Source organism: Apteryx mantelli, chromosome 1, assembly GCF_036417845.1.
Source record: "Apteryx mantelli isolate bAptMan1 chromosome 1, bAptMan1.hap1, whole genome shotgun sequence".
NCBI classification, from domain to species: domain Eukaryota; kingdom Metazoa; phylum Chordata; class Aves; order Apterygiformes; family Apterygidae; genus Apteryx; species Apteryx mantelli.
Genome location: NC_089978.1, coordinates 61,459,340 through 61,471,407, shown reverse-complemented (window position 1 = coordinate 61,471,407; position 12,068 = coordinate 61,459,340). Strand labels below are relative to the sequence as shown.

General features: G+C 38.7%; 1 protein-coding gene across 1 annotated transcript in view; it reads left to right on the top strand.

The window, feature by feature from the left end:
• Positions 1-12,068, top strand: part of NALCN (sodium leak channel, non-selective) — a 253,524-nt gene that overhangs the window by 230,184 nt on the left and 11,272 nt on the right. The window contains exons 31-36 of the mRNA XM_067289696.1: positions 3,178-3,271; positions 3,810-3,916; positions 4,314-4,388; positions 8,692-8,811; positions 9,860-9,928; positions 11,712-11,860. Coding sequence (XP_067145797.1) covers positions 3,178-3,271; positions 3,810-3,916; positions 4,314-4,388; positions 8,692-8,811; positions 9,860-9,928; positions 11,712-11,860 — 614 coding nt within the window. The remainder of the gene's footprint in view (positions 1-3,177; positions 3,272-3,809; positions 3,917-4,313; positions 4,389-8,691; positions 8,812-9,859; positions 9,929-11,711; positions 11,861-12,068) is intronic.

The following is a 12,068-nucleotide window of genomic DNA, read 5'->3' as shown; positions in this document are numbered from 1 at the left end:
ATCAAACATCTTTCTTTTACCTTGTTGAGGTGTGGTGCATGGGGTGTTGAGTGTGAGGATGTGGTGTAAATTCCCTTTAGTTTTGCATGTGGCCTGGAATGTATCTGTCATGAATTCTGGCCCAGGTCTGTGGGAAACTGAGAATCCTCAGGAACCACTTGCTGCTCTGGATCGCCTTGCTGCACAAACAGGCATCTACTTTTGGCCATTATTACAGAAAAAAAGTACTGGAGGAGCTAGATCTTTGCTGCCCATACCAGAGTAGCTTTTACTATGTTTTTATGACACTAGGGTCAATCTCACTAACTGCTGTCAATCTCTTACACCGTGTTATTGCTCTCTGCTCCCACTCTTTCCATAGGAGTCAATCACAAGATCAAGTTCAGCCTGTCTCGTGCAAAGACATCCTGTGAGATTTCTTTCAGAAATGAGTGAAATATCTTTAATTCCTAACACGGTATTCATCTTTTTTTACGATGGTAGGCTATGGAATAAGATACTCTGAGCCAGCCCACGGGTTACTTTTGAAATAGTTTATTCACAATATCAGTGTAAATCTTTCACCAGTGTTTTATTTTTAGGGTTGGAAATATGAACATTAACTGGGAGGAAAAAGCCTTTAATTATATGTGAATGTATATAAGACTCATATTTTATTCTCTCTTCCTGGATTTTCAGCTTTAAAGACACAGGAGACCTCAAACTCCTGTGGAAAGTAAAAGTTTATTTATGTTCACTACAATTCAAAATTAGAGGGAGCAGGAAGATGTGAACACTAGGCTTACAAGGACTGTGAGCTCCGGAGATAATTAAACAATTCATCTTAGCACAAATTGCCCCTGCATGAGCTGCCAGCATCAACATGGAAGTCTGAGGTCTATGGTCTGAATTAGAGTTCCCATTATTTTCAGAAAATTACCTGATTCCTACATTTATCATTTTGGGATGATTGTCTCTGCTTGTACTTTTTCCCCAAACTGTGACCCCAGTTTCAGATATGAATGCTCTATTCCCTCAGTTCCATGTCTGAATACAGAACAAGCTTTAGACTGAACATCAAAAAAACTGCTCACTACTAACAGTTCCCTGCAAATTACACTGAACAGGTACATCATGCAATATTTCTATATAACTTACATGTACTAAAAATACACTCAGGATAAATCATTCATGAATAATGTCATCTATTTTATCTTCTTCAGTTGTTTCTTACTAACCTCAAGAAGCTGCTGTTGCATGTAATGATGTTTTTTCTCTCTTTTTCTTGAATTTCTGTTATTTTTTATGCATTTATCTACTATGAGGGAAAGAAAACTTCTTTAGGAATAAGCTGAAAGCATGAGGTTTGTAGTTAATTATGCAGAAGAAAAAAATTTGAACATGACCAACATTCAAGTAGACTGAAGTAACATCCAGGAATTGAAAAAATGTGAAATAAGATATGGAGAGGGTTAGCAATTAGTTGAAAAAGAAGGTAACAAAACAGTTCCCTGTCTGAGGTTAAGAGGCATCCTCTTAAAACTGGTTACTTGGCCAAGCTATTGGTCTCTTAAGGAGATGCTGGCTTTAAAAAGTTCATGGCTGGTGTATGGTTGGAATAGTTCTAGGAATTGAGGGAGGGGAGAGTTGGACAAAAATTATTATATAAACTATTTAGCATGACAACCAACAATTGTCTAAAAACTAAAATTTCGTTTTGAGGTATGCCGTAGTATTTGATGTGAACTGCAGAAACAGCAGGCCTAGAGGCACAGGACTGGAAAGTACCACACAGGGCACTGGACTGAGTCTTTGGCAATCTCAGCAGCAATGCCCAAGGGGTTCCCCACCACCTCCGTTTCACAACCCCCATGCATCGCTTCCCCAGAGCTCAAACACTACATGTTCAGTTGGCAGTGAGGTTATGACTGACTCAAATATTCTGGCTATTTTTCAACTCAAGTCTGAATGCAAACACAGCTACTCCAGGTAATAGACCCCTTCACAGAGTTCTGCTCTATAATCCTCATATAATAAACCAGCTGATGAAAGCAGTAGTTCCTGATAAACAGATCTACTGACTTTGGCATCACTGTTTATAAATTTTACAAAGTAAAAAATAAAAAAAGTAAAAAACCTTTTTTTGCTACCTTTTCTCTTTAATTTAAGGTTTTCTAATTGCTTCAATTTTTGGCCTAACTCAAGTAATAGGCCCCCTTATACCTGTCACTGTCTGTATCATCTTTAAGGGTACATCCTCCCAGGGTGCTGTTTGGGGATGCAGCTCCATAAAGAGATTATGTCCACTACGGTGGGAGCTTTCCTGATCTTATTAGTAGCACAGCCAGCTGCAGTTCCAGAGCCTACACATGCTAATGCCAAGGCAAGCCCTGGAAAGCATCTCCCCCTCACCCAGCTTAGTGCCCCCAGCGCAAACTGGAGAAGCATCTAGTGCCTGGGAAACAAACTTGTGACATTTACCTTGGAAAGGTCTCCCTTGTTTTTGTAACTCTAGACTCTTTCCATGAGATTTTACGGTTCTCTGGGGTGATGAGGACCTTATTGTGTTTTGAAGGTCATTTTAAATAATGTTGAACTCTATTTGTTTTGCTTGGTTTTCCATATGTTATGAAAACACACACATTACCATCTACCATCACCCTCCCTGAAGGTGTATCTACACTTCTCCTTTGTGGAAACCTGTTGTAGATTCATAGCATATTGTTATTTTTCTTCACGTATACTCCAAGCATAAGAGGTGTGGAGAGCTGCAGCAGTCTCCTACAGGGCTTGTTCCCTGAGAAACTATAGCAGCACTGACAAGCCACAGGATTTTCTGCAGCAAAGTCCAGACAAAATCGACCACTCTTTAAAACAGTGCTTCCTGGCAAATGATGTTCAGTCAAATGGAAGCCCTCCTGCAGTGTTTCACTGCCCGCACTGGGCTGCTGCTACAAAGAGCAACAACTGTGCCTGCTGCGCTGAGTCCCAGAAACTCGCAGCTAATGCATACAGAAATCCTCTCGAGTACAGGCTGATACTTTGACTTCTTTACCCAAACACTGTGTTATTTAAGGAGAGTTGCCTATGTAACTTTATTTCAGACACCAAAGAGGATGTTGTTTTCATGTTTACAGCATTTAAATGTTCTAGCTTTTATATGACAAAAGCTTTATACGCTTCTCTTTGTTTATTAAGGGGACAGCTTTACTGACTGTAGATCAGAGACGATGGGAAGATCTGAAAAGCAGGCTGAAGATAGCACAACCTCTTCATCTCCCACCTCGTCCGGGTATCAAAGATATTTTGATTTTATTCATGTTGAGCCCCAGTGTTCATAATTCCCCAGGAGTCTAAGATTCAAATTAAAATTGTAATCATGAGGCCACTAGGAGGTTGTGCATAAGTTAATGTGGAAACAGGCTTCGACTACAGATCTCTGCATAAAGCTATTAAAATCAACCCAAAAAAGGTTGTGCTTCGATGGTTTTAGGATAAACCTTAATGAAAAAATGAATTTTTAAATGAAATATATTTGCAGTTGGCTGTTAATGATATGAATGGAATGTATTAACCTGACAGCAGTTGAATGATGCACTTGCCCTACAAGTACCAAAAGCCTTCATGCAACACTGGTGTTCAGTATTTGAAATTACATGTTCAGAAGCCCTATTTGATATGGGAAATTGTAGCAGAAAATTAGAAATGTATTTTGAAACTGGTCAAGGATTATGTTGCCATTAATGAACATGGAAAATATGTCAAGAAATAGAGAGAGAAAAATACCACTGTGTATTTTAACTCTTCTCCTTTAACTCTTTCTTTTTCAGATAACGATGGCTTTAGAGCTAAGATGTATGATATAACTCAGCATCCATTTTTTAAGAGAACTATTGCTGTACTTGTTCTGGCCCAATCTGTGTTGTTATCAGTTAAGGTAATTGTGTTTCTTTGAAGCATTTTATTATAGCAGTACTACATGTGTTGCATATTTCCTAACACCAGTTAAATTTCAATTGAGCCATTACTATAATGAATGTTGGGAAACATGATTTCCAGATACAGCAATCACAGTTGGCCCAGATCACTGTAAATCAGTTGTAACTTGTGGACCTGAGTCAATTTCTGCCTTTTGATAGTCTCGTCCTCTTCATCTCCAGTTAAACTCTAAAGCCATGAGAGAAGGATACACCAAGATGCCATACCTACATAAATATATTTTAAAATGAAATCTATGCATTAATAAATCCTTCAAGAAATGTTAAGGCTATGAATAGACATTTGGTTCTGTTTAACATGTACTCTTCTGTCAGTTCATTTTGTTTGCATTTCAGTGGGATGCTGCAGATCCAGTGACCGTTCCTTTAGCAACAATGTCTGTTGTTTTCACCTTCATTTTTGTCCTTGAGGTAAGGTAACATATTTCATAATTTCTTGAGATTAAGACTAGCTTTTATATGCTTCATTTTGACTTTAGGGATGTAATCTTATTCACTATAGTTTTTATTTCAGAATATATACATTTGGGACTCTCCATGTTGCTTGTGCTTAAATAGGTATTGAAGGAATAAATTTTTAATTCGTTGTAGTAGTAGTAGTGCTCTACCACCTTGAGTTTTGTGTCCTTCTGATCATTTCAACTTGCATTTTTGTCCTAGTGAAAGGGGCAAATCAGTGAACCCTTTTTTACAGAACACCCAGGGTTAAATTCACTCTGTATAGCACAAGCTGTCTGTCATGGAGGTTCTGCTTGTTCCATATAGATTTTGCTTGATCTTTCAGAATAGAGTGCATTAATAGCCACTGTTCTGTAACTGTGACATCATCAAACTCGTAGCATTTTTTTTTTAAATTATCAGTCATATGATTTCATTTTAATGCCTTTTAATAAGGTATGTAAAATTCCAGTACTGTCTATCTTTATTGTGCAAATCTGGATCCCATGTGGTAACTGTTATCTGTCTATGAGAAAACATTGTCACCACAATCAGCTGTGCAAGGTGTAATTAACCTGTTTTCATAAGACTTGAATCTAAGGACTTAAAAGCATTTAAAAAAGGTTTTAAAATTTTTTATATGGATGAGGATATCCGTAGTTTAACAGAGCACACACTTATGAGGCTAAAGAAGACACTTCCTCTGTGATTAGGTTAGTACATAATTCTTTTATAAGTTTGCAGTTGAATATTTTTGTTTTCAGTCACCTCTGAATAGCTGATACTGACCACTATCATAAACAGGATAGTAGACTAGATTTACCACTGCTCTAATCCAATATGACAGTTCCTATGTTCCGGTGATAGGTTTTGCCAGCAGTGATGAATAAACAATGAAATGAATACCTTGTAGCAGCTGTAGATAGAGTCTGTACATGTGGTTGCTTCTTTTTTCTCTACCAAGGAGAAATCAATATCTCTTGAGAGAATGAGGAAACGCAGAAGAGTCTGATTTGTATCATAAATAGACAGGTTTTAATTTACCTAATAACTATGTCTTTAAAAATCCTTTTTCTCTTATTCTACAAACAAATACTCTTGTAGAATTTTAAAGGAACTGTGTCAAAGCCAAGAAAAATTTGTTGACTCTCTCAGTAGGCAAGCTGTGACATTCTGAGTGCACAAAATTTATGGAGAAAGGAAGCAAAAGTAAATTGAATTATACAAAAAAATTCTCATGATTTTTATCTAAAACCAAGTCTCACTGTAGAAGTATTTGCAGATAAAATGGTTTACTAGTCACCTAACTTATTGTCTCTGTGTTCCTAAGAAAGACAGCAAGTAAAAGGTCACTTTGCTAGACAGCAGAAAGAGAGACTTTAAGGGGATCTATGCAAACCTTATGGCATTTTACTCTTTTATAGGATTTAATTATATTTTTCTGTCTGTTTTTTAACTTTAATCATGGTCATCCAAGAGGGGTTTGGAGCGCACTCCTGCTGCTCATAAGCACCTCCTACTTTCACTGAAATAAATGCAAATTCATTAGGGTGGTTCACAGCAGAGGCCTGCCGGGCAAGTTCCCACAGCTTAGCAGACACATAAATGCAGCTTCCTGCCTAGGATTTTCCCTAATTCAGTATACTCAGGCTAACCTCTAGCAGACATGGTATTTGAGAGGCCCAAGGCTATCTGCATAACTAAAGGTGACTTTGAGTCCAGACTAAAGAATCCTGATGCAGTTTTAAACCTATACTGCTCACATTAGTGTATGTGGTTGTGGGATAATGGTCTGTGATTACCTGTGATCCTCCCTGCCGTGGGGTAAACAGTGGATACAAAGGGTGATTTGCGGTCTGATGCCCGTGCCCTGAGGGGTGAGGCAATGCCCAGGGCGAGGCGGAGGTCTCGCCACTCGCCATTGCTCAGCCCAAAACGACACCTGGGGCGAGGCAGGAGTCTTGCAGCCTGGTGTTGTTGATAGGGGCAAAAGAAAAAAAAGGCCAGCAGCTATTGACACCCTCTGCTGAGCTCGACAAGGACCAAACATCCCACAGTGTTTGACTTAGCCCCACCTCGCCAAGAGTATAAATTCAGTGCATAAACGATCCTCCATTTCGAGGACGAGAACACCAACCTACAGACGGGTCGACAGGCCTGGACCTCCCTCCTCCCCAAAACAGGGACGCCTTTTTGGTAAGGTTTGCACCTCCGACAAAGTCGGACGTTACCCCGGGAAAAATACCATTGTTGAAAGCACTTAATTATCAGTTTGAGCTCAGAAAAAGTAGAATTTGTTGCAGTAAGTGCATTTATCACTGGCAATCCTGAACCTGTTGATCTGTCGCTTTAATAAATTGTCTATTTTGATCAACTTTGCGAAGCTGACTCAGTGAAAGCCCTTTTGAGGAGGGCTCTGGCAGGCAAAGTTGATTACCAAATTATTGTTCAGCTTCGTGAACCTGACTCAGTGAAAGCCCTTTTGAGGAGGGCTCTGGCAGGCAAAGATGATTACCAAAGTATTGTTCAGCTTTGTGAACCTGACTCAGTGAAAGCCCTTTTAGGAGGGCTCTGGCAGGCAAAGCTGATTACCCCTTGTCCTCCCTTCACGCCACAGTAACAATGGTATAGAAGAATAAGACAAGTGTAGAAGAATAGGAAGAACTTAGAGATATCACATATTTGTCACAACATTGATGATCAAAAATAGTGTGAGATGTAATTTTGTAATTGCAAAGTATGGTATTCAGTTCAAGAATACAGACACCTAAATGTAGGTGTTTAAATCCTGCATGAGGTAGGTGTTTAAGCTCCCACTGTGATAACGGAGATGTAGGGTGGGATTCAGTTGCCTAAACAACTGAAGGCAGCAAAAGCTATTTTAGATATCCTAGTTTATCCACCCTTACGTCCAACAGCTGCTGCAGGAGAATGTTGTTTTGCAGATTTTGTGTCATCCCTGCCAGCCCCATGCAGGTGTCTCAGATATTCTAGGGCATCTCAGCTGATTGGATAGAGGTGAAGCAGCATACCCTAAGGTACTTCAAAAGATCATTAGACATCAAGAGAACTCTTTCTGTGTGTTTAGACAAGTGGCTACTTGTGGGCACCTGAACTAAGCCCAAGGCTCTATGTGGGATGTAAAAATTTCTGACTTTATTCTTCATTTTGTATCCAGGCTTCAGAAAATATTATAAGGCAAATAGACTGACTGGAATGTCAAACTTTTGCCTCAAACTAGTGTTTTAAATACAGTTTAGTTTTTTTGGAAATGTGAAGAATATTGCTAAAGAGCAATGTTGCAAGCTGGAATGAAAAAAATCCATAATGAATGCGTGACAGTTATTGCCTTTATATAGTAACACTTTAGCTGCTTTGGGCTTTGGTATGAACAGTGCATGAGATACTCTCTTTCGCATCCACTGTGCCTGCATAACCCTATCTCGGTATGTGTTACCTGTTCGTGACTATTTCTTATCAGTATCTACTCTTAAGCTTCCTGCCTACACCACCAGCCAGTGGGGTACTGGTGTCGGATACTACGCCAGTATTCTATACTGGAAATGTCAAGCACTTTGTTTGCTGTTTTTACCAAGAATATTGTGAAATATACTGCCTTTACTCTTCTTAGCTGTCTTCTCTTACATGCTGCTGAATACCGATGGTATTTGCTATACTTAAAGCAAGGAATATTTGCAATATGAGAATGCTTTTTAATTAATTTGAAATACAGGAGCTACAGAACACAATTATAGTCTTGAGTTCAAATGTGTTTATGTGATTTTAGCCTGATTAGATAGATGGATCAATAGATAGGATATGGCTACCTCTTTTAGCGACATATTATCATCATAATCATTTTCTAACTTCATAACTTGCTTAAGTTATGATGAAATCTTCTAAGAGATCTTCAACCCACATTTATCTCAGCAATCTACACATTAAGCATCCAGTCTGAGTTAGTCAGCTGCACTCTTTCGACAGTTGATGGAGAGAAGGACACTTCCAGAATACTGTTCATCCCTCAGTCTCGATCATCTGTGGTCTTCCACAAGTGCCAGTTTTCCTCCATCTAAGGGAAGCTTATTTGATCAGCTTAGTCTAGCCACTTAACATGTCTGCATGGGAACTACTAGATGAGATAAAACCTACCCATGGTCATTTGAAACCATTTCATAAGATGAACTCAATCAAACACTTTAGAGGATAGAAGAGATTCTCTTAGTGAGAAATAATCATTTCCTCAGTACAACTGAGACATTGTCTTTATCCATAGGTCACAATGAAGATTATTGCCATGTCACCTTCTGGCTTCTGGCAAAGCAGAAGAAATCGCTATGATCTCTTGGTGACATCTCTTGGAGTTATATGGGTGATACTTCACTTTGCCTTACTGGTAAGATTTACAAAACACCATTTATTAAGTTTGATTTTATTTGTTAAGCACCATCAGTGGGGTCACTGCTACACTGTATCGAGGTAAACCCTTGGAAGTAATATGGAAGTATGAATAAAACAAAATAACCTTGATACTAAGAAAGAATCATTCTCTTTTGCAATGATGAAATACAAAAGTTCTCTGATTGATATGAGGTAGAGTCTGTAAATGTTGTAGAAAAATGAGGTCTTTAGAAGGGATGTGAATAAGGAAAAGAACGAACCTGAAGAGACTGGGACCTCTTGCCAACAGGAGTCTTATGAGCAGCAAGGAAGTAGGAGCAATGTGCAGAATCCAGATGGGAGCAGAGGACTGGAAGAAGGCAGAGGTTCGAAACTGCTGGACAGTACAATCTGTCCCAAACCCAGCACTAATTCTGGCCCACTGATTTTGGTTATAGGGCTATGTTTAATTCAAGGACTGACCACCTCACTTCAGGTTTTTACAGGTGGCTACTGTCCTTGTTCCCTTGTTTGTAAGGGGGCACAATTTTCCTTATCACCAGGAAGGAGAAGGGATTGTTGGTGCTTGTCACCAATCACCAGTTGTGGAAGTGACCGCCCCATAATGGTTGGGGGTTTCCCTCTTGTCTGCCTCAAGCTCTGTTTGGAGGAAAAGCTGCCTTGTATGGCTAGCCCTTCATCCCTCAGTTTGCTCCCTGATGCTGAGTAGCTTGGAAGACCAGTGAAGCTTCTGTAAGCCAGCAGCTGCCTAGACAAACAGGCCGGGGCTGTTGGACATCATTTCAGCCCAGGTGATAGAGGGCTGAGGATTTGATGCATTGAGAGGCTGGGTTAGTGTTTAGGAAGTGGTAGAGCTTCTTCTGTTATTTTCTTATTGCTCCACTGTTGTTATTGAAATATTATTGAAATATTGGTGCTGCTAGTTTGTGGATTCTCTTATTTCATATGCTGACTGCCTTTCATTATGTAAAGGCTGATTAACCTGATTTTTCTATAAGATCGCTGGGGGACAATGCATTAAGTCTTTTGTGCTTCTGTTCCAGAATGCATACACATACATGATGGGTGCATGTGTAATCGTCTTCAGGTTTTTCTCAATTTGTGGGAAACATGTAAGTATAAATTAGGAACTACAACCATTGCAGTGCTCATGTATGGATTAAAAGAGTAGTTGCTTGGCTTCTCTACTGCACATTCTGTAAGGCTCCTTTTTATATGCCAGAAAAAAGGGAAGGCTTAGAGCAGCAGTCTCCAATTTTACATTCTGCTATTAAAATACCAGGGGTTTAGGTGCATTCTATAATAATGCTACATTATAGTTACTGGAAAAGCTGCACTTTTTGCAAAAAAGAAAAAAAAAAGTAACTGCAATACCAAACAGTTACAAAAAGTGCTCTCTAAAACTCCAAACATATATTGTGCTATTTTCAGTCCTTGCCGTGTCAGTGTGGTGTGATATGAAAGTTATGTATTTATTTTCTCTGCAAGACAAGTGGAGTGAGTGGTGGATGATGCACTCATCTTGTTATGATACTGCTGTCATGTAGAAGTTTCTTCCTCCACAGTGCAGGTCTGTCTCGTGCCTCTAGCAATTTATGTCTTATTACAGTAAGGAATTTATGTTCAATTAAAAAAACATTGGGCCAAAACTTTCTTCTGGAAACACTGGGGTGGATACAAAGCAGCTCATTTCTAAAGTTTACATTTCTTCCATGTTTGGATTTGCTCTGGTGTTACATTGGCAGAATAAGCATAGGCAGAGAACAAACACATTTATTTAACAAGCAATTCTCTTGCTGTAGAACTTCTTAGATTATCCAAACATTTTCTGTGAAGTCTGACATATTAAAGTAAATATGATAAAAAGAAAAGATTGCTATAGTAGGGCACAGGGATTAAGAACAGGTAACTCAGAGGGTTTGTTCCGTAAAGATAAAAAGTTTTCCTTCAGTCAAACTACATAAAGCCCATATAGCCTTGGAAGTCAAATGAAAAATCCTTGCTTCTCCTATTCAGCCACACCGAATGATTGCCTTCAAAGCTTTCTGATTGATTCTGAAGTTTTTTAAGGTTTTAACCTAGTCACTTATGCTTTCATGTTAGGAGCTGCATTTTTCTGCTGTGATGCAATGTGTTGGCTAAAAGTCAGCAAGAGTTGTCAGTTTTCTAAAGAAAAGTGCTACCCTCAGTCCCATTAAAGGAAATTTTCTATACCATCCAAAGTGGTTAAGCATGTTAAATGTAGGGCAATAACTTTATCAAGAGTAAAATGCACAATTTGCTTTCATGGAAAAGAAATATCTATTATCTAGACCCATTTCCTATGTAATTTCTAGAATTGTGCTGTCTTCTTAAGCTCTTTAGCCAACTTGTGTGAGTTAACTAGTTCACTAGTTCAATCAATCTGTGCTGATTTTAAGTAAATCTCCTTCCCTGTACTTTGACCCATTTCTTTAGGTGGGCTGCAGTAACTACAGTTTCTGCTTAACAGTTAACACTATTTCCAGATAAAGTAGCTTATCGCACCAGTATTTGTATAATGCTAATTTTAATACTTCTACAGTGTACTGATCCTAGAACATTATAGTTATGGTTATGCTGTATTACTGCTGTATTATCTTATACATAGCCTTTGAGGAGCAACATCTTGATCTTGTAATTTAGGTGGATAGGCTGATTTCTTCAACAAGTAAAAAGTTCACGAAATTTCAGAGCAAGACACAAAATGTTCAGTTCCAATCAGACTCAGAATGTACTATTTCCCTGGGTTCATCCATTAACTTATTTAAGTGAAAAGCGTTTGTTGCCAAAATGGCAAGTGCAGTAACTGTCTTTTCATTTTCATCTCTGCTTTCCTGAATGACATCATGGGTTGCTTTTTCTCTGTCCTTCCAGGTGACACTAAAAATGCTGCTTCTGACTGTAGTTGTCAGCATGTACAAGAGTTTCTTCATCATAGTAGGAATGTTCTTACTGCTTCTTTGTTATGCTTTTGCTGGAGTGGTTTTATTTGGTACAGTGAAATATGGAGAGAACATTAACAGGTACAGTATGTACTACCTCATGGGGATGTTATTTAAAGAGCCAAAAAAATCATATTCTGCTAGAGAGAAGTTTGTATTTGAGCTCATTCAGAAATTATTCATCCAATGCTGTACCTATTTTCAGTTCAAAATTGTAAGAAAGTAGAAAATGGAAATGATCTGGGTTTTTTCTTGCCAACATTTTAATTCTGAGACATGAAACGATCTC